This window comes from Mytilus californianus, unplaced genomic scaffold, assembly GCF_021869535.1.
Source record: "Mytilus californianus isolate M0D057914Y unplaced genomic scaffold, xbMytCali1.0.p SCAF_8, whole genome shotgun sequence".
Lineage (NCBI taxonomy): Eukaryota > Metazoa > Mollusca > Bivalvia > Mytilida > Mytilidae > Mytilus > Mytilus californianus.
In genome coordinates, this window is record NW_026262734.1 from 27,708,617 (window position 1) to 27,736,323 (window position 27,707).

The following is a 27,707-nucleotide window of genomic DNA, read 5'->3' on the forward strand; positions in this document are numbered from 1 at the left end:
TCTAAGTCAACAGACCATGACTGAGGGACAGAGCCAAATAGTCGCCATGGAAATGCCAATGCTTATACAACTAGATACCAAATATCCTTGATTTACCATTAGTGGTTCCCCTTGAACTGACCTAATCACAAACTTTAACAGATTGTTAACGCAGGAGTGAATGCTGATGCCACTGCCTGAAACATTACACCTAAGACAAGCTTTTTGACTAAGTCATGGCAAAACAAAAAGCTGATTATAAGAATCTTAGAATCAGTTATAATTAAGTAATAATTTTTCATGTCATGTTCTATGCTCATTTTAACATGTTATGGGGTTATATTGGTAAATATAATGCCTAAAAATATTCAAAAGGTATACATATAGTACTTTAAAAACAATTCTACTTAAATTCATGACAACAACTCTCGCATCAATACCATTTTGGTCTCCAGCAGTATTCAAAAGACAACTGACATTGCAAATTCAATTTAGAAATCAAGCATGTATCCCATGTTTTTTTTTGGAATTAGAACATGGTTTTGTTAAAAGCGGAAAAAGAGTGTCAAGTTAAAATACAAGACAGAAAAATCTAACATGTATAATAAATTGCTTCGCTAAGCGCAGCTGTATACGACCGCAGATGTCCAACCCTGAAAAGTTGGGCCAAAATGGACACAATATTCATGCTTGATACAGGTCTGAATTTGGATTGTAATTAAATTTTTGAGACATAATAGGTTTCTGACACAGAATAACTGTAGTCAAAGAACTTCAAATTGGTTATATGATTTGAATTTATATTCAATTTTTTGCGTTTGTGCAATACACTATGCTGTTGAATATTAACCCCCAAAAAAAATTATTTGAAGAAATTTTCTTTTAATTTCTGAAATCTGAAATGAGAAAGATTGTCCCCCTCCAATTTTTTTCACCTCCCCCTTTCCCTTATTCCAAAAAATAATTCTTTCCCTCAAGTTATGGTCAGTATCTTAGACAATCATAATTTCTTAATACATAATTTACAAGCAGTGTAAGGGAGGTAATCAAACATTGTTATTTAAATTGATTTTGATTTGGATTACCTCCCTTGCACTGCTTTTAAATTGTCTCAATTGTCCTTTAACCAGAAAACCCCTTGTTTTTCCCCTTTTTTTGCCCCTAATTCCTAAATGGTTTGAGCCATAACCCCCCAAAGTCAATCCTAACCATCCCTTTGTAGTATGGAAACTTGTAATATAATTTCAGAGAGATTCATACACTTTAACACAAGTTATTGTCTGGAAACTACAAAAATGCTTATTTGGGCCCCTTTTTTGGCCCCTAATTCCTAAACAGTTGGGACCATAACCCCCAAAATCAATCCCAACCTTTTTTTAGTGGTTATAAACCTTGTGTTAAAATTTTATGGATTTCAATTTACTTATACTAAAGTTATTAACCGGAAACCATCTGTCTTCGGACGACGCTGACGACGACAACGTGATACCAATATATGACCAAAAAATTTTTAATTTTTGCGGTCGTATAAAAATTACACTCAGTTACCTAATGTATGACTAATATCACTTGAAAAAGACCCTTTAAAGTCAAAAGAAAATCTAAACTTTACTACAGTGTATCAAAATCAAACACCTTTCACTCATTTTTCTTACCTTGTAAATTTTAAAATTCAAGAAAAATTTGTAATTACCAGTTCATAACTTCAGGGCATCAATAACATATTCTAACAATTATAATTTGTATCTTGGCAAGAATTGAACCTACCATTATATTCCAGATTTGAACTCCATTACTATACCCCAATATAAGCAGTAATGGAATGCCTTTGTTTTCTCCGACTGTAAAATCTGGATTCCTTGATATATCTGAAATACGAATTAAAATTCTTATAAAACAAATAAATATGTATGTTTGTCAATGAGACAAATGTCCACCGTAGTCCAACTGATATGGATTTTCACCTAGTCAATTCAAATATGTAATAAAAAATAGACCTTCATGTACTACTTTTAGAGATAAATGGTGTTTACGATTTAGATATTCACTGGAAATTTCGGTTTCTTAGACATTTCTATCCTTTAGAAAGACACACCTAACTTTTTGTTTAAAACGATAGATGCAAGCTGATTTTTGTAAAATCATTTGGAATATCTTCTCTACATAATTGTGCTTTGAATTTGTGTAACAATTCTTTGGAAATAATCGATTTTTATAAAAGTTTCATGACTTTAGTAAAAAAACAGATTTTTTTGCTGTATATTTATCTAATTTAAAAAAATTTCATCAGTGATTTGTTCATAGAAGTTGACACAAATAATCTTTATACATAATCAGGCCAAATGTCACTTTTAAAAAGTGGGGTCAATGTACTCATTTTCAAGATTAATCAGTCTGAAAGATAAAAATGAGCCAAAAAATACATCTTTTCCCGATATGTCACAGTTTGATGTTGCGAAAAATAACATTTCACGTTAGCGCCGTCATTACCTCCCCTGCAACTTAATCATATGCCCTTAAGCAACTATAGGTCACCAATCTAACTATACCACTTTCAACAATGAGCAAATCCCATATCTTGTATGTTTTTAAATAGTTGATACCTGAATAACTTTGAATGTATTGCATATGTATACATGTACAACATTTTTCAATTAAAAAATGTCACAAGTAAAAGGTTATTTGCCTTTTGCTGTTTTAAAATATGTCTCAATTGTCCAAAGGGTAAATGACCTGTTGTATCCTGCGCCTATCCAACATACCATTGTTTTCCTGTAACAGTCTAAATTTACAGCCCTTCATACATGTCATTCATCCTTGCAGAACCTTACTATCGCATTAATTGTTAATAATTACTCATCCTGAATATGCATGAAATACATGTAATAGCAAAAGGATATTGAGCAAGAAACAATCAATCAATAAATCAGAAGAGTAACTAATAAAATGCTCCGCAGGGGCGCAGCTTGATACGACCGCAGAGGTCGAACCCTGAACAGTTGGGGCAAGTATGGACACAACATTCAAGCTTGATACAGCACTGAATTTGGATTGTAATTAAATATTTGACACAGCATAGGTTTCTGACACAGAATGAATGTGGTCTAAGAACTTAAAATTTTTTAATTTACCTATTCAAACCATATCATTATTACAATGTATTTGCTTTTATATATAATTCAGAAATAACCAATTTAAAATGGAAAATTTTAAAGAAAAAAAACGAAAAAAAAATCCCCCCCCCAAAATTTGTTGAACCCCCTTATGATTCATCACCCCAAACTCAATCCCAGCCTTCCCTTTGTGGTATGGTACCTTGCAGTACAATTTCAGAGAGATCCATACACTTGAACACAAGTTATTGTCTGGAAACTAGAAAAATGCTTATTTTTGGCCCCTTTTTGGCCCCTTATTCCTAAATGTTTTGGGCATTTACCCCCAAACTCAATTCCAGCTTTCCCTTTGTGATATGGAACCTTGTAGTACAATTTCAAAAAGATCCATACACTTACACACAAGTTATTGTCATGAAACTAGAAAACTGCTTGATTTATGCCCCTTTTTGGCCCCTAATTCCTAAAATTTGGAGGCAATTACCCCCAAAATCAATCCCAGCATTTCCTTTGTGATATGGAACCTTGTGGTACAATGTCAGAGAGATCCATACACTTACACACAAGTTATTGTCATGAAACTAGAAAAATGCTTGTTTTTTGCCCCTTTTTGGCCCCTAATTCCTAAAATTTGGAGGCAATTACCCCCAAAATCAATCCCAGCATTCCCTTTGTGATATGGAACCTTGTGGTACAATGTCAGAGAGATCCATACACTAACACACAAGTTATGTTTGGAAGATACAAAAATGCTTATTTTTGGCCCCTTTTTGGCCCCTAATTCCTTAACAGTTGGTACCATAACCCCCAAAATCAATCCCCACTTTCCTTTTGTGGTATTGAACCTTATGGTTAAATTTCATAAAGATCCATTCACTTAAACTAAAGTTAGAGTGCGAAAACCAATGTGTCTTCGGACGAGGACGAGGACGCCAACGTCATACCAATATACGACCGCAATTTTTTTTTGCAGTCATATAAAAAGAGGAAGAAAATACCATGGCCTTGACAAAATAGGTGTTAGGTTTGTAAGACATGTATGCCTCACTTTAAAGGGAGTGTGTAAGTCACAATAGTCCCCACTCAGACCATCTACATTTTGTACATGCAAAACTTATCTTAAGGGCATACGATACAGTTACAGGGGAGATAATGTCATTGACGTTGCTAACGTAAAATGCTATTTTTCGACACATCAAACTGTGACATACCATACAGTATACAAAACATTTTGGCGGTTTTTATTTTGGCGGATATAGTTTGCAGTCAAACAGTTATAAAAATTGACCAGCAAGTGTCTATTATTATCATTAAATGATTGTTTTTACCTGCATGACGTCTTATTTATTGATTATATTTTGATATATTCAATCAATAGAATACCGGATTTCTGATATTTGTCACAGGTGTACAAACTTCTTGTAAATGTTAGGGTTGATTAGTTATGAAATTGACCGGACCTTTGATGTACTAATTAGATAATAAAATCATCAAGAGTGACTTGCAACTCTTATATAATTTGACGCTATTTCATTAGGGTAAAATACCTGACAGAGTACCTTACAATCTTGTATTATTTCACACCAATAAACTAATTAACACCTGACAGCCATTTTATAAAAGATATGTGAGTAATGCACTTTGGCATTTGTGTTGTTCAAATTAACATGAACCTGTTATTAACCAGTCGACCGGGAAAAAATAGATTGTTTAAAAAATGCATAAGCTATTAGAAAGTACCGAACGTATGCATAAATTTTCGCGGAATTTATTTTCGTGATTTTCCTTTACCCGCGAAAATAAGCGAAAAATAAACACCCTGTGAAAATAACCTGCTATACGGTATCATGAAAAGATGCATTTTTTGACTGATTTTAATCATTAGCTTGAAAACGAGTATATGGACCCCTCTTTTTTATATGACATTTGGCTTGATTACGTATGAAGATTATTTGTACCAATTTTTATGAACACAGATTTTTATTACTAAAGTTAGAGAATGGAAACCAATTTTGGGACGTACGGACAGACAAGGGTAACACTTAATGCTCCCTCCGATGACAGCAGGGGCATAAAAATTCATTTCTTTCTCATTACCATTGATATCACTCCTTTCAAATCTCATCCACAAAATTTTCTCTTTGTCATCAACTTTTTGGTTTCCACTATAGGCCTGAAATTAAAACAAAGTACTGAAACTACAATAGTACGTTCAGTAATTATACTAGATAAATTTAAAAAAAACATTGCACATTTACTAATGGTATTTTGCAATCTGATGTCAGGTACAAAAATGTATATATACAGAATATTTTTAAGAACTTATTTGCACAACTTATAATTTCATGACTGCAGCTGTTCTTACATCATAAAGTTTGCATGTTCTTTTTTTCTTCCTGTTTTAAAAAATATCCCTATGCATGTAACCAGACCTTTGAGGTACACATAGTAGACAATATTTCTAGATAAAATATCTTAATATTCTATTGTTAAGTTTTTAATCTATCAAACAAAATTGATTTTTACATGTATCATGTGTATAATTGATACAGAATCTTAAAATTTTGTACAACCTGAAGATTGAAAAAAAGATCTATGACCACAACGCTTTAAAATATTTTTGAAAAAAAAGCATGATATAAACTACATATTGGCAAATTATCAAAAAATGATATCAATTTTAATTTAGACTCCTGATCTACATTGTACCTCAAGTTTGCTGGATATACATGTATCAATTACATAAACCCTTCAGTTCTGCATATTTTATTTTCAAATAACCTAACACACTTAACATGCTTAGTAGAAACAGCATTCATTTTGTTAACAAATTAATATTTTGTCATGTAGATTTTGTAAATTCCTCTCATTTTATTGAAATATTATATTTCATACTTTTAATTTCAATTATGACTGAAATATTGCTCACCTGTGGTACAACATCTGATATAAAATCAACTACATTTTCCATAACTGTTTTGTCACTGAAAAATAAAGTTGTTAGTATGAATATACATTTACATGTATAACTCGATAAATGTAAACATAATTTCTGTGTCATTTGGTCTCTTGTAGAGAGTTGTCTCATTGGCAATCATACATCTTCTTATTTTTTATATATTAGCAGATATTTGTTAAACTGACGAAATTTCAAGAAGAACATGAAGAAGGATGGGATTGTGTCTCCAACTAATGGACCCTTGGTCATCAGTGACACAAATATTCTGAAAAGGTCCACCAAATTAGTTACTATGGCGTTTACAAAACCTTTGAAGAGACCTTAATTTCATCACTTACAACCATTGGTTCATTTGCTTTCCTGTAAATAGCAAACCTCTCTTAAAGAAACCCTGATCAGAAATATAAGCTCTGGCATATCATATCAACTGGGAGTAATATATGCAGGTGCTAAATTAATGTTGGTAAATAAAAGAAGAATGTGTCTGAGGACACAATGCCCCCGCTCAAGCTTGCTTATAAAACGTGAAAATACTTTTTGAGAGCATATGTCACTTCTAGTTTTTAAAGAGTTTTAGTGTTTAAGTGCATAGCATTGTTTATGAGTTTCATAAATTTTAGATGAGGCAAACTTAAGTTAGAGTGCAGAAACAAAATATTTTTTCAATTTTCCAAGTTATAATGGGGCATAACTCTAGAACGATATGTGACTCGCCGTCCAAATTTGAACTCTGTCTGCAAGTACTGGTTCTTGGCATTGTGTATGAGTTTCATAAAATTTGGATGGGGAAAACTTAAGTTAGAGTGCTGAAACTAAAATTGGACTGACAGAAGGCTAAGCCAGGGGCATAATAAATAAATGGAGAATATGTCCATGGGACACAGATGAAATGCCCCCGCTTGCAAATAACATTATAAAGGGACATAACTAGAGAACTGTAAAAGTGACACCACCCAAATTCGAACTTGATCTATGTTTCATGGTAATAAGCATTGTGTAAAGATTTTATTACAATTGGTTGAGACAAATGAAACTTAGAGAACGGAAATGAAAAATTCAGCAATTTTTCCATTTATAAAGGGGCATAACTCTAGAACGGTAAAAGTGAACTTTGATCTGTGTTTTGTGGTATTTAGCATTGTGTTAAGTTAGGGAATGGAAACTTATTTTGGGACATACGTACAGACAAGGGTAACACTTAATGCCCCCTCCGCCCCAGCGATTGCTGCTATCAGTGTAAAAGTGTAATGTTGGCTGCCAACAATTAAGTAATCTCTTTTGCTTTTAAGGTTAGTACTTAAAAGAAATCAATCCTCCTTGTTAATTTTCAATTGAAAGGCAATGTATGGTCGGAGCAGACTTTTACTGTATCTATGGTGTTTTTTTATGTTCACAAGACACTAGATTAGCCAAGTAAAATGTAGATGGGATGAGTCCAAAATCAATAACTTTTTTCACAAACAGTTGCACATTCATGCTGTTCACAGAAGCTGTCATGTTGTAAAGCATATGATTTCCTGCATATTTGTATACATCTTATCATCAAAAAGTATCATGAAAATAAAAAAGACTGTCTTCTTTAACAGGTAATATAAAAAAGAAGATGTGGTATGATTGCCAATGAGACAACTGTCCACAAGAGACCAAATGACACAGAAATTAACAACTATAGGTCATTGTTGTAACACAGGCCTCTAATTAAGTAAAACAAACAAGCGCTAATAACCTTCAAGTCTTGAGATCTCATCAGGTATGACAGGTCTGCCTCATACAATTAAAATTGCATAAAAGTTTGACTTACATCAGGAACATTCTGTATTTTTTTATCGGAAACTGCAAATTATTCATGACTTTTCATAACACCAAAGGGTATAATATTGCAGGGCCTGAATTAATCCAAATTATTATGGCGTCACAGCAAAAAATAAAAATAGTCTTTAAGACGTCTTAATCATTTGGACTAAGCGTGCATATTAATTTCTTCAAGTTTCAACCAAAAGACAATTCAATTAAATAAAAGGACATTACATCATGCATATTGTAAAAATAAGCAGATAAGGGGATGAAACTTGAGATTTTTTTCTTGTACATTTTTTTAATTGATATCCCATTTGGGATCTTTCTATGTAAGAAGTCGTTTGACTAATATCGTCGCACAGATTCATGTATCCAATTATGTATCTGTACTGTAGAGGTAAACTACAACATCCACGGCCATATCCTAGAAGAGGTTGACTGGGCGAAATATCTTGGCCTCTCCATACACAAAACATTGAGTTGGAACATTGACAACATCGCAAAGAAAGCTAACTCCACCCGAGCTTTTCTTCAAATAAACATAAAAAACTGTCCTAGTAAAACTAAAGCCTTATGTTATCAAATGCTTGTAAGACCACTCATGGAATACTCTAGCACCATCTGGGATCCAGCTCCTAAGGACAACACAGTGTTCTCCCCAGAAATTTTGGATAGCATCACATTTGGCTTAAAAAAATAAACTGTATTTTTTTCAATGTCATTTGACGCGTCGTGGCGATGCTCTTTTTCCTTTATGTTATATATGTTTATATTGTTCAATTCATAACTGAGAATACAATTAAACTTTAACCATGATAACAGTTGTTTCAGTTTATGTTTTCTATATTCATTTATAGTTACAGAATTATTTTTTCCTCTTGGGCCAAATAAAAATATATGTGTGGTTCCAGTTACCCTACCTAATCAACTAAATGAATGAATGAATGAGTGAACGAATGGTTTATTATAGTGCAACCTGTATATACAATACTAAATATCTAGCAAAAAAAAGAACTGTTTTTTATATAAAAAGGGAAGAGAAAGTATCATATAGCAATAAAATTTCAATTAAAAAACTTTTTTCTTTATCATGTCTATGAAATTCATTGTTTCATGGAGCTCAATGAATTAGTCCCAGTTGTTTCTTTATATCAAAATGATATATATTTTTAACAAAGTTAAGCTACTTTAGTCAGTATATTAAAACAATGCATTTTCAAAAAGAATACATTTAGCAAAGATATCTAATAAATAGTCTGTTAATGCGTTTGGAAAGCATAGTTTTCTCTTTTGTGATCATTTTTTCTGTCTACTGTGCCATGTGTGCATCTGTAGTTATTATCGTAAAAATACGGAATTTTGTCATATCTGGTCCGGTTTCGATTCGTAATTTACACAAATATTTCAATGGCGGCGGAAGAAAAATTTACGAAAATAAACAATGTTTGACAAGAGATTGGGAATGAGTATGACGCTTTTTATGCATTAAATGGATGAAACATTAACTAAAGCCAGTTATGATCTCTTTCTAAAGTAGTATCAAACTTATTTAACTCAAAATCAAAATGTTTAATATACGGCATGTACGCTCTCAATTAACTAGATACCGGAAATGAAAGAAAGTAATTTTTTAAAAGTTGTAAAAATGCACGACCTAATCTCTTTTCTACTTGTAATAGTTGTATCTTTGAATTTGGATTATGCAAACGTAGATTTCGAATTGTTTTTCAATTTTCTGATTAAATTTTCTCCATGTTGAAATTTGCGATTGGACCACGTGGTATTAGTCATGTCACAAGTGTCAGCTTGGTGTTTTCGTATCCATTCAGTTATCACCCAAAGGGCAATTAACACCTATTTAATCACTCTAAATTGCCTCTATTGTCGGACTTGAAGGGATTACAATTAAAGGTGATATAATTTTTATGATCACAAGCTGGTAATTAGATGAAAGTTCAAAATTTAGGACATGGTTTTGCGATATAGAGACAAGAAAAATAGCATCCTCAAAATAATAATAACGTCGCGGAAATAATTATAGCATCACGGGAAAAAAATATAGCGTCTCGGTGCCGCGACACTAAAACGGCCTGGGGAGAACACTGCAACATAAACAAATTAGAAGCTATACAACCCTGATAAACACAATGTGTACTAAATGATTATAGAAGAACTAGCAGTGTAACATCAATGCTACAAGCACTAAATTGGAAGACACTACAGAAAGGAGAGCTCAATGTAAAGTCATCATGTTTTATAGAGTAGTGCACAAACTGATTGCCATACCATCTACAAATTTACAGCCAGTAACATCAACAGTAAGAGGACACAAAGAACGATTTCTCATTCCTTTTGCCAGTACTCAAGTATATCTATAATCGTTTTTCCCAGACACCATCAGAATCTGGAATGGACTGCCTCTACAACTAGTAAGCTGCACAACCCCTGAATCATTTAAAAGGGGTGTGCAAGTGATAGATGTTCAACCTTGTTTTAACGTTATTTTAAAGAAGCACCGTTTCACTGTAGATAATTCGCACATACCCGCACATGTGTTGTTCTCACATCGAACATATACATAAAACAGTACGATAATACTCCCATGGGAGGCCTGTACATTAAAGAAAAAGAAGAAGAAGTATCCCAAACTGGCTATCATATTCATTTTTGGGTATTAAAGTGGTCCCAATCTGGTACATGTATCCCTTATGTTATCTTTCTATAAAAGGAATTTACCTAAAACCTTGTGGTCTAACAACATTATTTACAAATCTAATGTGCTTTCGGGGCGATTCTGCTGACATTCTTTCAAATTTTTACAAATGTAAACAAATGTACTAGTTGCAGAAATGACGTCAGCTTTGTTTTGACCTGTCCGCGAAGTGAAGTTTCACATTTCCGGTTCTTGGACGAATAATTCTTAAACAATTGACTGGTATGAACTTGAGAAAAATCCGGAAAAGAGAAAGTATTTGAATGGATAAAGTACACAGCAATGAATTAAAAACTTTATTAACACTAAAAACGAACAACTCACAATAAAACAATAACAAATTCAAACAAAATTACAAATATTACCTAAAAAATTATAATAGTCTCAGAAATTCTATACTGTATCTGGGACAATTATACCAGAGATATATTATACAAATCGTATTTATATGTCTCTGATTATGATAACAGATTTCTGAACAATTCAGTTCTTTGGACTGAAGTATCCTGTTGCAAGGCATCATTACCGGTCCCGTAGATCCGCTTTATCGGCAGAACCTACACAATTGAATAATTTATTTGTAATTGTCCACAATATGTTTTAAATATTATGTACTATATGGTAAAATAGTAAAATGTAGGAAAAAAGTCACAGGAAAAAAAAAGTCACAATAAAAAAAGTCACAGGAAAAAAGTCACAAATAAGAAGAAACATAATGAGTAAATTTGTTATATATATACTAAATTTTGAAACTGCATGTAGACAGAAACATATATATATATGTAGGACTCTGAACCGCGATGGTACTCCAAACCGCGATGGTCACGCTGAGGTGCGATGATTGGACGCTGAAGTGCGATGATTGGACGCTGAAGTGCGATAATTGGACGCTGAAGTGCGTTTTTCATCACGCGATGGTGGCATTGTGACGCTATTTTGTTGATAGCTTCGCTGAAGTGCGCTGGTGGTAACGTCGAAGTGTGATGGACTACATAAACTATATTTTCAATGCTTTTCGTGTTGATGAAGAAGGCAATTTGTATTTATAGAAGCAGTTTTTCGGGTTTTTAAGTTAACAAGGAGCTTATAAACTTTTATAATATGGGAAACGGGGAGTGATTGGTGGAAATGGGAAAGTTAATCTTCTGTACGGCGGATTTTTTTTTCGAAATCTACAAAAGGTTCTTTTTTATGTACGATGGAGCGTGGCATTCTCTTACTACATACGAGACCGCAGACATACTCTTGGTATTATAAAATTACGGTAAACTAAAAACTCATGAGAGGGACAAAGTAAAGATAAAATGTTAACGCAGCATAATGTCCCCATGCAGAAAAACAAAAAAGACCGATCACTCATTTAGTATGCAACTGTAACTAAGGACATTATATAGATTAGACCGTTGGTTTTTCTGTTTGAATTGTTTTACACTAGTCATTTTGGGGCCCTTTGTAGCTTGCTGTTCGGTGTGAGCCAAGGCTCCGTGTTGAAGGCCGTACTTTGACCTTTAATTTTTACTTTTTACACATTGTGACTTGGATGGAGAGTTGTCTCATTGGCACTCATACCACATATTCTTATTTCTACATAGAAATATATACAATAACGAATGCAAATATATCTACTAACTATTAAAAAAACTACTTCTCTCATAATAATTGCACATTTGCAGATTTTAACTTGCCATCACGCGTCATATAGACCATCGCACATCAGCGAACGGACCATCGCACTTTGGTGTCACTATCACACCTCCGAGTCCTACATATACCGGTATATTTTAGAGCCATATCCCCTCTGTTTTATTTCGATTAAGCTTTAGGCCTGAAAGTGCTCCGAAAATTTCGATAGTGACGTAGAAGGTCACCATACGGTCTTCAACAATGAGCAAAACCCATACCGCATAGCAAGCTTTAAAAGACTCCGAAATGACTATAAGTTTAGGTTAAAAAAGAAACGTAAAAGAAGGAATAGTTCATCATCTTTAGTTTAATTAGACCTTCTATGAAATAGGCAAAGGAGTTCATATTTCAATGTTAGTGCCTGTTTTTCTATAAAACACAACCAGACAAGCTCAATACATGTACTATTCTCAAGCTATAAAGAAAGTACACCCTTCCTTATGTTTTCCGTTTATTGAACATCAAACACTTTATTATAGATATTAACCATTTTAGTAAAACTCGGGCAATTGAAGGAAATTTATAATTATTTTTATTTTCAGAGCCATTTTCCTATTAAAAAAATTTCCCCGCTATCCCCTATTTTTCTTTTTATAATTTTATTACTAATAGTTTAAAAAGCCATATTTGAAAATCCTATAAAATCCTTGTTATTTTTTCATAATTTTTGAAAGAAAAAGGATGCCAATGTTAAATGTAAGAAAAGTCTAGAGAGAATTATTTCCCGCCAAAACTAGTTTCAATGGCTTATATCTCTAAAACAAGCACACGGACCCTACATTTTTTCTGCTTTTTCAGCTCCTTTATTTATATACCATCAATTTATAACAGTCTTTAAAAAAGCTTGTTATTTTGAAACAGAGTAGCGAACATCCTTAATAACTCGAAAACGAGTTCATGGACCCCTCTTTTTAAAAATGATATTTGGCTTGATTATGTGTGAAGATTATATATATTTGTGTCAATTTTTTTAAACATTTCACCGATGTAATTTTTTTTAAATTCGATAAATATACAGAAAGAAATGCCATTTTTTGACTAAGATCAGGAAAGTGTGATAAAAATGAATTATTTCCAAAGAATTGTTACACAAATTCAAAGCCATCTTATGTAGAGAAGATATTCGAAATGTGTTTGCAAAAATCCGCTTGCGTTTATCTTTTAAAACAAAAAAAATTGGTATGTCTTTCCAAAGGATAGAAATATCCGGGAAACCGAAAATTCCAGTAAATGTCAACAATTTCGACCCCATTTATCTCTAAAAGTAGCACATGAAGGTATATTTTTTTTATTGCATATTTGAATTTACTAGGTGAAAAATTATAGCTTGTCAAACTTTCGTCAAAAATTCACCGTTTGAATCAAAACTGTATCGCATGCCCTTAAAGATGTTGATATAACCAAACATTTTACATTTGTAAAGAAATATGTAATAATTTTTTACTTTTTGAAGACGTTTCAGATAATTATTGTCTATTCTGATACTGAATGCACAGTAACAGGATAGACACATTTGTATATTTATGAATGCTGTTGTGAAATTACTACTTCTTTCATGCAGTGATATTTTTTTTTTCTATGATTTTGGTTTCCAACACGTAATTGTACTTTTTACAAGTATAATATTGTTGTTATTAATAAATTTGTTGATAACAGCATAGACAGGATAAAAGGATTCGCACTTGTTTTCACTAAATGTCTTGAATTTTCTTAACTCTACACTGTTATATAAGAAAAGTGCCATGTCCAATTTTAAGGATGCTTTGTGCCTAAATATTTCCATGTTCATTGGGAGAAACAATTTAGCGATTGATCTAGTATCGGTAACAGGATAGACATGCATTTCATGTACGCTAATTGAATTTAGTTTGTAGAAAAAATGTTACATAGAATAATAAAAACAACTGTGATTTTTCGTTAGAGTTGTCATAATCATTCTAAAATAGTTAATTTTGCAGATTTCAAGGCAATAAAAAAACGGGAATAATAAAATCATTTGAAATTTGGTACCCTGACACTGAACGCATATGAATTATGCAAAAAATCATTTGAAATTTGGTACCCTGACACTGAATGCATATGAATTATGCAAAAATCTAACTTAAATATATTTGAATCGTAACATAATCTAACCAGTTTTTTTTATTGATGTTTAGACTCATAAATCATACAAACTTTCATTTAAAAAACACTTACAACTAAATTTTCCATTGTTTCCAAAAGTTAATCATAAGCGTACTGAAAATTTAACATTTTTTAAAATGACCCATATCTGTGCTGAATGAAAGTAAAGCACAAAAGTGATTTCCCAGTCAAAATTTTCATTGGTTTGGATTTACGCAAACATAGTTTATGGATCTTAATTTTGTGCATTATAATGTTTTTTCTTCAATGTGATTAAACATTCATTATCGTCATTAATACACGTGATATCTTTCTCGTTCTTTTATTTAATCCCACAATGTTTGTATTCTTGCTTGCTTCAGATAAAGAAAAAGGTAAGAAGATGAAGATTTATAACATCATTCAACATCTAGCTCTCCTTTCACGTCTTTTTCGAATTTCTTGCTATTGTGGTATATAAATTCCATTTAATAAATACACAAAAAACATGTTTAACACCCTTAATGTAGGAACGAATTCTTTTTGTAAATGAGATTCAAAATTGCATATAAATTTGGATAAAAATATTATTTTCTTTTGACTACATTTACTATTAATAAAAAAAATACAGACGTGCCAGAATTAAGCAAGCTAACATTATAGTCAATGACTATTTGTGTAGTGTACATGCATGATCTGCATTTTAGTTAAGCAACATTATTATTCATCTCATTTTTTACTCAATCTGTTTCTAAGGCTGAAGGTAAATTGCCAACAAATATTTTAATTCACTTCTCGAGCATGGTGATATTTTCAACCATATTTCTAGTGCTGTGTTTGAAAGTTAGTCTTTGTATGAAGCCAGTCTTCAAGATGATAAGGGTCGAATTTTCAGATTAACATTATTTGATTGATTGATTGATTAATTCATTGGTTTTTAACGCCACTATGAGCACTTTGTGCTATTTCGTGGCGCTCACTGTTTGTTGGCGGATGAAACCGGAGTGCCCGCAGAGAACCAAATTAGATTGGAGTCGAGCGCAACTCCCACGTGCGGGATAAAATCTAACAATCCCAGTGAATGACATATTTTAGGATTATAAATTTCTATTATGGTCGTTACAAAAATGGCATTAACGTAAAAGTTATATTCATATATAGTCATTATATTAAATATATAATCACACATATTCGAAACCATGGCACTTTTCATTCGCCTTTAACTAGTAAAATGCAAAATTGCTGTTTCAGAATCTATAGGTTTATGGGTAATTTCATTGTGCGTATCAGTGTATATAATTTATCAAAATATTATTTGAAATTACATTCAGAACTCATGCAGGACGTGTCTACGTGAACTTTGACATTGTTCATCTATCGTAACAAACTGTTTAAAATGTGTCATTTCTTTAGATTGTAAAGTTGGTAAGTACCATTTGTAATAACACTTATTTCAATTTCTGTTCTCTAATTTTTAAAAAGGTAGTCTCTGAATTTATTTTACAAATGATGGTTGTGACAAACACATTAAATCTACATAAATTCACAGCATCTCAGCTTCTTGCATGTAGTTTGAGATTCATACAGCATAATGGTGTCTTTTTGAGAACCAGACTGCAATTTTGATACATTGGTTGCAGTGTCTAAGTTCTTTTGAAAAGTGACAGGGTCATCTTTTTTCATATTAAAACAATGAAAAGATGACTTATCATACAAAAACGTATACAAAAACGTATATTCTTTCGAGTTAAAGTCGTTTCGGATACAAACCAATTCGTTTAGGGTCCGGTTGATGTAACATTTTTCTAAAATATCTAACATTTGCAGTAATGTATGAACAACGGTCTTTTGATTTTTAACACATGCAAAAGTATTGAATTTTTAAGTGCATCATTCAGACGCTTTAATATTCAAATTCTAATAGGATTTGATAGATTCCGGTATTTGATACTATATAACATGATTTTTGTAGTCAGTGAAACAAGTTGAGAAATTGACCAAACCTCCATAAATTTTCAAAACTATATAGAGATGTGTAATTCAGCTTTGACAGTTGTAATGCATTTGATATCTAGAATGATTCATCAGATAATTGTTTATATAAAAATAAGAAGATGTGATATGACTGTCAATGAGACAACGCTCCACAAGAGACCAAATGTTACAGACATTAACAACTATAGGTCACCGTACGGCCTTCAACAATTAGCAAAGTCCATACCGCATAGTCAGTTATAAAAGGCCCCGAAATGACAAATGTAAATCAATTCAAACGCGAAAACTAACGGCCTAATTTATGTACAAAATAATGAACGAAAAACAAAAATGTTACACAGCAACAAACGACAACCACTGAATTACAGGCTCCTGACTATATATATATATATAAACAAGTCTAAATTGAAAACAACGTTCAAACCTATGATTGCGTTGGATAAAAACCGCAATTTTTATACGTGTGCATACAAAACAAATTTCTTGTTAGAGGGGTCTAAATACAGCACAAACAACATTTTCCAAAAGACCAAAAAAGTGAAAAAGTATATTTTAACAAAACGCATTTGACTAACAGGTCGAACAACAAATGTTCTTAAACCCTGCTGACTGCCATTGGCGATTGCCAAATAAACGGATCACCGATGTAATAAATGGATCTTAATTTTAAATTTAATACTAAACATAAAACAATAAACTTGCGGAAAAGATGATATACCGCAAACAAAAGGGGCAAAGGTTTTTGTACACCATATCCGGATTTCGACAAATAATGTCTCTTCAGTGATTTTAGGAATCGAAACGGTAATTGGAAAGCCCAACAATTTACCTCAATTTAGGATAGACTCTTGAATTTTGAGGAGTCAAAATAGGATGAACGGATCGTATAAACCCTAAGGCAAATATAATACAAGCCCAAACGAAAAAATATAAACAAGTCTAAATTGAAAACAACGTTCAAACCTATGATTGCGTTGGATAAAAACCGCAATTTTTATACGTGTGCATGCAAAACAAATTTCTTGTTAGAGGGGTCTAAATACAACACAAACAACATTTTCCAAAAGACCAAAAAAAGTGAAAAAGTATATTTTAACAAAACGCATTTGACTAACAGGTCGAACAACAAATGTTCTTAAACCCTGCTGACATATATATATATATATATATATATATGTGTGTATGTGTTTATTTATAACAACTCGTTCGTTATGCCCGTGTCTATTGTGACGTTTTGGATAATAATGAACGTAATCTATGTATTACTGGTATATTATTAAGTCAGGGATTTCGTTACCACAAATTACTTAAAACCTTTACTAAATTCTTCCATAGATATAAAGATTTGGTTTTGAAGTTTGGCTGTACCTATAGAAAACTTATTTCAAACGGGATAGCACATCCTCATTTTAACGGAAATGTTGTTTTCCGAGCCCGGAAATTTAGAAACGATCCCGGTAAACTTATCGATCCTTTAAATAAACTTATTCGAAAATGTTACCAATTCAAAACTGTAATTAGATCTTTGAATATTGTTTTTATTGGTATTAATATTGATTTTGTTATCATCAAATCAAAATTAAACTAAATATTATTGTTATATACATATGCACATTCATGGCTCTACAATATGTCGATACCTGTATCTTGGCATTGCACAAGGTCATGTTTTTCTCTGACTGTTTATGATGTCTTTACGCTAAATCCATTGGATGTTGTATGTGTACTGACTGATAATTTAGTCTTAGATGCATGAATTTTTTATTAGTTGTTATTGGCTTTGAACAAGCTGTCAGAAACTGCGAGTACTCTCAGATCTGTGTTAAGTGTCTTTTTGTTGTTGGGATGTGCAAGTACCCGTCCACTTCCATTTTGTGTTTTTGTTAGATGTATTTCTATTTGTAGCCATCTGATGGGTTAAGTCTTTTTCAACTGATTTGTATGGTTTGTTCTCATGTTGTACTGTTACACCACAGTCCCAGGTTAGGGGAGGGTTGGCGCCTTCAAACTAGATTAAACCCGCAACATTCTGTATGTGCCTGTCCCAAATCAGGAACCTGTAATTCAGTGGTTGTCGTGTGTTGCTGTGTTACATATTTGTTTTTCGTTCATTATTTTGTACATAAATTAGGCCGTTAGTTTTCTCGTTTGAATTGTTTACATTTGTCATTTTGGGGCCTTTTATAGCTGACTATGCGGTATGGGCTTTGCTCATTGCTGAAGGCCGTACGGTGACCTATAGTTTTTAATTTCTGTGTCATTTGGTCTCTTGTGGAAAGTTGTCTCATTGGCAATCATACCACATCTTCTTTTTTTATACACACTTACCCTCATGTGATTGTAATATTATATTAGATGTTAATAACTCTGTATCTACTCGTTAAAACAAATAATGATTTTAAACAATAAGAAAAAGACAATGACATTACCTTTTTTAATTTAGTTCATTTATGATTAGATCAGCACACTTATCTTTAATTTATTAAACCAAACATGATTTTTGAAGTCTAGTCCAATACATTGTTGAACAGTATCATTAGTGGCGCAGGAATTGCTGAACCTTCCAAAGCATAAGTTCACCGTCGATTTGTTTGGTTTGGTTCGTGTTGCTCAATCTTTAATTTTCTATTAAATATTTTGAGGATTGTTGTTGTCTTTCCGTCATTTATTTTTTGCAATTGTTTTGTCTGTTTTTATTGGTCTTTGATTTTTTTGATTGCCCCTTGGTATCTTCTCCCTGTTTTCTCTGTTGTACGATACTTTACATTACGAGTGGTTGTATTGTTGTCACGGAAACGTGTGAATTCCTGTGTCCAAAATGCTCCAACTATTTTATAGTTATATTAAAATCAACTTCAGGCTAAAGTAACAATGAATGTAAAATATTCTTAGTTGCTGGTGGGATCCTTACCAGCCCAATGACTGTTACTGTACGAATTACTGCAAAATTTGATGCAAGATAAGAGGGTCTTCATATATGTATTGTTTTTTTTTCACCAATTATTCCATATTCTCTATTATTTCCCCCTATTCTCTCTTTTGTAAACCATACCTAAACCCTCCTATAATATTAAAACGGTATGACATGATAGATGATAGATTTTACTATCTGAACACAAATCATTTAAAACTTTAACTTTTTTCTAAATGTTGAACCATCTGACATTGATGATTACGTTACTAGGTGATCTAACAGCAATTTTAACACATTTTCAATCTGCTAAAGCATAAAATCTGATAAAAAATGGTATAGAAAAGCATCAACTATTTCAAAATAGAAGAGTGAGTTAGTTGAAATTTGACGTCAGAAGCACATTTTATCAAATCAATGCAAGGAATATTCATTTGTATGAGAAAATGATTTTATTAACATCTTTTCAGTTATAATTCTAGGCAAGTACGTTTTTGAATAAAATGTTTCAAACCATCTTAAAGAATACTTTTTCTTATGTATGTTTATCTAATTTCAACTGATCTTGAAATGATAATGAAATATATTTCCGCATATGCCTCGCTAAAATTTAAGCTTAACACAATATACCCCTAATAATAGACTTAGGGATGTATAGGAGTAAGACAGCAACCCAACCCTACAATAAGTCAAAACAAATTTCTTTTTGTTACCAGTAATTGACACGGATTTCAATTGATTGATTTGACTCTTCTTAGCTTTCCATGGGATAAAACATTAAAAAGTTACCAGATAAAAGTGTCAAGAGCATATCTGTTAGATTTATACATTTTTTAAATACTAATTTTCAGTTTAAGATAATTTGAATGAATTCCGTGAATATACATTGCATGGTTGTTGAATAAACTGTTGCATATATGAAGTCAAGCAAATAATTTCTCTTATTTAATTATTTTCAGCTGAGTTAGAATTTTATGAACTGTGAATTAAGATTGATTCTTTTCTGAATTATATCTTTGTTTATTATAAGAGTTGGAGTGCAACATTCCAGCGATATGTCCCATTACACAGCCAGGACAGATTCAGTGCACAGGTTGTACTTACGATGGCGATGGTCTGTGTTGTTGAATAAATAAACTCTTTACATTATGTTGTTTCATATTTATTTATTTTAAGGGATACATGAAGGTTTCTTAAACACTCAATAGCAATAAGTAGACTGGTTCATTCAACCTATGCCAACATTTTGACGTTTAGGTATAAAATTGTATGAAAAAATGTTGGCATAGGTTGAATAATTTGTAGCAGATTACGTGTTATAAAAACATAAATTGATTAGGGGCTAATCAGTTTACAATGAGTTTAAACTTAGCGTGAGTGTGTACTTAATACCTTTTTTACATTTACTAATGAAAATGTAGGTAATTGAATGTGGATCTCAATTTCAAACAGGAATTAATAAACAATTAATTAAATAAAACAATGGAAAATAAAAATTTCTATAATTTTTTATTTAAGGAAAAATCATCTATTCATATTAAATATATACCAGTGTCATTCACGTGAATAATATAAAAATATATGATCAAAATATTTAATTATATTTCAAAAGGTTCCTTCAAATACATTGATCATGAGATACTGACTATCATGACTATTGCAATATTGAAACACATATTTCATAAGTACTGACTCATGTAAAATATCTATTTTTAATGTTCACTATCAAATCTTACAATATTGACACATACAGAGAATAAGATAAAGTTCACTAATATGATTGTCTCATAAATTCATACACTAATTAATATGTAGAAGATATGATGCTGCATCTGCACACTCAACTGGTGTCATGTTGTCATCCTTGGGTCTCTGGTTTAGGTCAGCTAGCCTATTGTCTTTTTCAATGTACTTTCTTTGAAGACGCGTTTACAACCTGTTGAGTACTGGATTATACTAAACTCAATAGCTGCTTGCTGTTTCCTCAATGTTTACCATGTTGATGGCTCCGTCGACAACAGCATAGAAGGTATAGAGTCCCACAACCTCAGTGTTAACAGGCTAGTGATACAGTAGTTCGATTAGAACCACTCGGCCACCGGGGTCATTTTGGTATCCATTGTGGATTAAACTCTTATCTATTGGTGACAAATTCAATATCTAACCGTGCATTTGTCATACTGACTTGCTAATGATGGATTTCCAATTTACAAATTAGCGACACAAAATGTAATATATCATAAACTCACAACTAATTTTAATAAATGAAAACAAAAACTTTTTTTCAAAATTAAAACAGAGATATATAACTGTATTATATGTCTCTGGTCAAACTAAGTAAATACAGGGTGCACTTTCCCACTGGAAAGCCGCTGTCTAATAAATGAAAAAAAATTAATTATTTTAAATTTCATATTGCAAAATTTATTTGATTTTAAACTAGTTTTAAGTACGGTATTTTTGTATATATTGTATTGCTTATTTGTAGTATGTTTCATATTTAATATAACAAAATTTATTCTTTATTTTGTAAATGTAAAATGTTTGAAGTTCCTACTATTCATTGTCAATGAAAACAATGTAACATGTTGTATAAACAACAAGCCAAACCATAGAATAGTAGGAACTTCAAACATTTTACATTTACAAAATAAAGAATAAATTAAATAACAGTTTACTATTGGTCGGAAGCGATTTTCTGGATTGACCTTCATCAGAAACGACCAAAGCATAATATTTGATAGTTAATGATGTATAAGTACCAGAACTCTTTGATGAGCTGTATGACCAAAATGGACCTTAAAATAATAGCAAAATCCATATTAGTTCAACTTTGCCTTCGAGACTTGGAACCTTTGTTTCTCAATATTTTCGAATTTATAAACGAATAATTTAAGAAAGGTATGTTACAAATTCTTCTTTGTAAAAAATCACTCTGATTCAAACAAAAAATTCTCTGAAACTGACATTATCAAGATGCCTGTATTCTTGATTGACAACATATTTGTTACGTTTGGAGGACGCGTTTTTCAACAAACTATCGGCATTCCCATGGGAACCAACTGTGCCCCTCTTCTTGCCGACATTTTTCTTTATTCTTATGAGGCTGACTTCACATAGGAACTTCTTAGGAAGAAAGAAAAGAAGTTAGCAGTATCCTTTAACTTTACTTTCCTATATAGATGATGTTCTCTCACTAAATAATTCAAAATTTGGTGACTATGTTGAACGCATCTATCCCATCGAACTAGAGATAAAGGATACTGTAACAACAGATACAGTTAAGTCTGCCTCATATCTTGACTTACATCTAGAAATTGACAATGAGGGTCGGTTGAAAACAAAACTTGACGACATAAGAGATGAGTTCAGCTTCCCAATTGTGAACTTTCCATTTCTGTGTAGCAACATTCCAGCAGCGCCTGCATACGGAGTATATATCTCCCAATTGATACTATATTTTTGGGGCTTGTATTTCCTATCATGATTTTTTTGATAGAGGGTTGCTGCTCACAAGGAAGCTATTAAACCAAGAGTTCCAAATGATGAAGTTGAAATCATCCCTTTGTAAATTTTACGGACGCCATCACGAGTTGGTTGACCGTTATGGAATATCCGTTTCACAGATGGTAGCGGATATGTTCCTAATGTCGTAACTACAATCCCGTTCCCTTTTCACGAATGTGACCTTCTGAATTAGACTATTTACCGGATTTGTACTAACATGAGCAACACGACGGGTGTCACATGTGGAGCAGGATCTGCTCACCCTTCCGGAGCACATGAGATCACCCCCAGTTTTTGGTGGGGTTCATGTTGCTTAGTCTTTAGTTTTCTATGTTGTGTTTTGTGTACTATTGTTTGGTTTTTTCTTTTTTAGCCATGGCGTTGTCAGTTTATTTACGATTTATGAGTTTGATATCCCTCTGGGATCTTTCGCCCCTCTTTTACAAACCGATTAATGTTTTATGTTTTCAGGAAACTTTGTAAGTTGTTTATAAGTAAATAAGTAATTTGTATTCAATAGGGATTCAAACGATCTTAGTGTCTGAAGCTTGAGGTTGGGTCCGAACACGCACTGCTTTGTATATGGTATCGCTAAATACAGACAAAGTTATGTATTAAAGGTCTGGTAAGCAATAAAAAAAAATGTGACGAAATGAAGTGTTTTATAAAGTAAACGAATTTTTCAATCTCAAATGACTTGTGGGTTTACCAGCTAGAACCTATTATAAATCCATACATTAAAATACTTTCCGTTACTTATTGTATCTCAATCTTTTAAGAAATAAATAAAGGTCATACGTCAACAAGCTGTGTGGTCCGAGTTGTATTTGAAATCCAATGTGTTGTCCGAGTTGTACTTGAAATCTAATGTATGGGTTTATAACCATGCTCGCAGCGTAAAGTATGTAATTTTATTATACTTCATGTCAAAATGCCAGATTTTGATTGCTTAATACGAGGGAGACAATTTACTCTATCCCATGGCAAATACTCTATTACCCTTCATGGAGAGACGCTTGCTCAAGTGTGCGCTTTAATAAATACGGAAGATTATTATGTACAAGACGACATAGTTTATTACTTTGAATTTGAAATTTAATAGACAGTAATAACAGAACATTCAGTATAATAAATTAAATAACACATATCTGAGAGGGTGATAGAGCAGATTGTTACCCTTGAAAAGACATTGTCAACCTTGGCTTCGCCTCAGTTGACAATGTATTCTCGGGGTAACAATCTGCTCTATCACCCTCTCAGCTATGTGTTATTTATATAATGTTGAAAGATGTTTTTGTTCCTACATCCAACAACGGTTGCAACATGCATTTGATTTGAACTGAAGACGTTCATTGAAATTTTCTGTTGATATTTTGGTAAGCTATCTGAGCTTCTGTAGGTTATAATTAACCTTAGAATCTATGTTTTACTATAAGTGAAACTCCTTACAAGGTGTGATTTCCAAGTGGTTAAGATTGAACCCTGCTCGCAGCGTTAATCTTAAAAATAACGTCGCAGCAGAAAATGATCCATTATTTTCAAGATCAGGTTTTTATTTTTTTATCTGGAATATTCTTCTATTGATAGAAGCACATGGATTATGAATAACAGGGGATGTTGGGTAAACGTCAATGAGACTTCAACCTAACAACATAAGTAAGTAAATAAATCCTAGATGGCAACATAAGTCATCAACGATAAAAATGTGTCCATTCAATGTATTAAGCTTTAAATCGTTCTGAGTCTATAAAAGTTGTGACAAAAGTTGGTAGAAACAACCAAAGATTTAACACCCAGTTCTAAAAGTATTGAAAAACATTAGAATATGACAATGACAACCTCTGACGAAGATCCTGACTTTGCACAGGCATATGTAAATGTCATGGGGTCAAACTAGTTGTTTGAGATCGCGACTCTCCCCTTTTTAGTCTCGATCAGTAAAAAAACATTAAAAAAAAATCAGTACAGGAAAAGCATTTTATTATAAACGGTATAATAGATACAAAAACACAAAATTAATTAAAAAAAAATATTGTGTAATATTAAAGAATGCTCGCAGCTACCGAAAGCAAGCTCAATGTACTTAACCTGCTGATAAGAAATCATGCCGTCTTATATTGATCGCTGTATTGCATAGAAGATTTAAAACAGAAACGCAGTAAACAGTACAGAAAAAAACAAGATTTTGTTTAAAATGAACTCTACAGAAAAACTAAATAAACATGTTAGTATTGATTCGAACTATAAATAAGTGTATTGATAATATACCCCCCCCAAAAAAAACAACAACAAAAAAACAAAACAAAAAACCAAGACGCAATGATTGAACATCAACAGTATAATTACAACCTTTATCAATAAAGGACCACACATACAATTTTAGCTTTATAAACACAACTACCAGAAACGTCTGCACGTCGTGGAAACATACTACCACCATAAACCTCTATATTTGTGACAAAAGTTAGTAAAACTAGGGTCAAATTCGAGATAAATGTATCCAAGCTGTTAAAGGCTTTAGTTGTGAAATCCGAAACTTCACTGTAATCACGCGCAAACCGAACCAACAAAAACATATACACTTAATAGATAAATCGCACTTTGTTAGATATCACTCTGATACAAACAAAAAATTCTCTGAAACTAACTTTATCAACTTTACGACAAAAGAGATGATTTCAGCTTCCCAAGTGTGAACTTTTCATTTCTATGTAGCAACATTCCAGCAGCACCTGCATATGGAGTGTATATCTCTGATACGATATTTTAGAGCTTGCATTTCATATTATGATTTCCTTGATAAATGGTTTTTGCTTACAAGGAAGCTATTGAACCAAGAGTTCCAAGTGGTGAAGTTGAAATCATTCCTTCGTGAATTTTACGAGTTGGTTGACCGTTATGGAATATTCGTTTCACAGATGACGACGGATATGTTCCTATTGTTGTAACCACAACCCCGTCTTCTTTTCCTCGAATGTGACGTACCGAATTAGACGTATCTCCGGGTTTGTACTTATAGAAGCAACACGACGGGTGCAATATGTGGATCAGAATATGCTTACCCTTCTGTAGCACCCGAGATTACCCCCGGTGTTTGGTGCGGTTCGTGTTGCTCAGTCTTTCGTTTTCTATTTTGTATTTTGTGTACTGTTGTTCGTCTTTCGTTGTTTTTTATATTTTGCCATGACATTGTCAATTTGTTTTCGACTTATGAGTTTGAATATCCCTTTGGTATCTTTTAAAATTGCTAAAAGACGTCATAATCCTAAAGAATGGAATCTATTTAAGACAATACGAAACGAAGTTGCCAATATAGTAAGAAAATCTAAAGAAGGTTTTGATTATTCCTTGATTTTTAGTAATAAAAACTCCTCTCATAAGAATTGGTAGAAAAATCGTAAATCATATTACAGATATGAAATGAAAAGACATTTTTAGTATAATTGATCCATCAAAAGTTTCTGGTCCTGACTGAAGAAATCTAAAACTGTTAAAAGAAACTGCTGTAGTTGTTCATAAATATCCTATGTGTAAATAGTTCAACTTGTCCTTGCGTATGGCAGTATTTCGCAAGCAATGGAAAAAAGCAAATGTTTACCCTGTATTCAATTAATAAACATTTCCGCTCCCGGCGCCTAAAATCGGCCATTATCAAAAATCGGTCACCTTTTAAAATCCCCATTTCATATGATGTTTGTTCTCAATGATACCATTTCTGCTCATTTTAGTTTACAGAAACAGATCGTATGCTTTGAATTTGTTCAACGAAAATAGAAAATGGCGTTTCAGCCGATAAATGTTGATTTTCTAAATTTGAGTGTTAAATGGCGTTTTTTGAAAGAAACCTTTTAATTAACTTTTGACAGCCAAATATTTCACGAGCGGAACACTGCAAAGATACTTGGGGAGAGAACCATTTTTTGGCTCTTCCACTTTTTTCCAAAATGCGTTTTACTTTTGTTCTTCTATAATTTCAATGGTTTTCATGTTTTCTGTCTTGAAATACATAAATATACTAGAAACATGTATTTACTATTTACTATCAATTGCTAGTTTACTATCCACAGTATTCATTGATAATATATATATTCAAAATCTTTAATTTCCTAAATAGTGACATATACCAAAGCGAGTTCTCATCAAATTTGTACTTGCCATTAGAGATTTACGGAAAGTCTCGGTACCGACCACCTACTTTGACAGATAAAATGAAAGGGGTCGTCTCAAATGTGATTTTTACGGCGCACACTTGATTCATAAGTTATTTTTCTGCAAATAAAATGAACGAAACATATTATCACTCCACCGGACCTCTCCACCGACAATAAGCAGCAAAATTTGAGTCCAGATATTCTGTAACAGAACATTCAAATCGTATATGTCGTCAAGCTCATACACATGTATATGAAACCAGATTTTGAATGATTTTTTTTTCTCTTTTTTTTTCTACACCTACAATTCCATAGTGTACAAATAAAAAAAATAGTATTCCGTTAGAAATATTTTCCTGTTCCACAGACACGAAAATAGAGGGAAGGGTAATTTACCAGGGGCAGGGGGTAGAAGCGGGAACAGATAATCCGTGCTGACAAAAATTACTTAAAAATCTCGCACCAATTAGAGTCTGTGGGGCCATTTAGACAACCTTCATGGGCCACCGAATACAATTTGGAAAAACGGCAACCCAAGGAAATTTCTATCAAGTTTGGTTCGAATGGACCAATTAGTGTTTGACGAAAATCTGTCAACCAATCACAGACCAAGGTGGCCACGTTTTAAAATTTGTCGGATTAATCAGTCTCAGTTTTTGGAGGAGGATACTTCCAGGATCATGTCTACCATCTTACTTCGAACCTTCATTTGGTAGACCGATCAAAGACTGCGATGGCCATTTTGAAACTTGATAGGGCTGTCAGACATAGTTTTTATAGTTGACAAAGAGCATTA

The 27,707-nt window shown here is 32.6% G+C and overlaps 1 protein-coding gene across 21 annotated transcripts in view; it reads right to left on the reverse strand.

The window, feature by feature from the left end:
- The window catches only part of LOC127712043 (BCAS3 microtubule associated cell migration factor-like), a 52,896-nt gene extending 42,160 nt beyond the window's left edge, over nucleotides 1-10,736 (reverse strand). For all 21 annotated transcript variants that reach the window (XR_007986927.1, XM_052218229.1, XM_052218215.1 and 18 more), the window contains exons 1-4: nucleotides 10,585-10,736; nucleotides 6,022-6,076; nucleotides 5,190-5,265; nucleotides 1,747-1,847 (exon numbers count right to left, since the gene is read on the reverse strand). Coding sequence is in view for 20 of the 21 variants with exons in the window: in XM_052218229.1 (XP_052074189.1) it covers nucleotides 1,747-1,847; nucleotides 5,190-5,265; nucleotides 6,022-6,076; nucleotides 10,585-10,652 (300 nt within the window). In the remaining variant the exon portion in view is untranslated. The remainder of the gene's footprint in view (nucleotides 1-1,746; nucleotides 1,848-5,189; nucleotides 5,266-6,021; nucleotides 6,077-10,584) is intronic.
- Nucleotides 10,737-27,707: the final 16,971 nt, after the last annotated feature.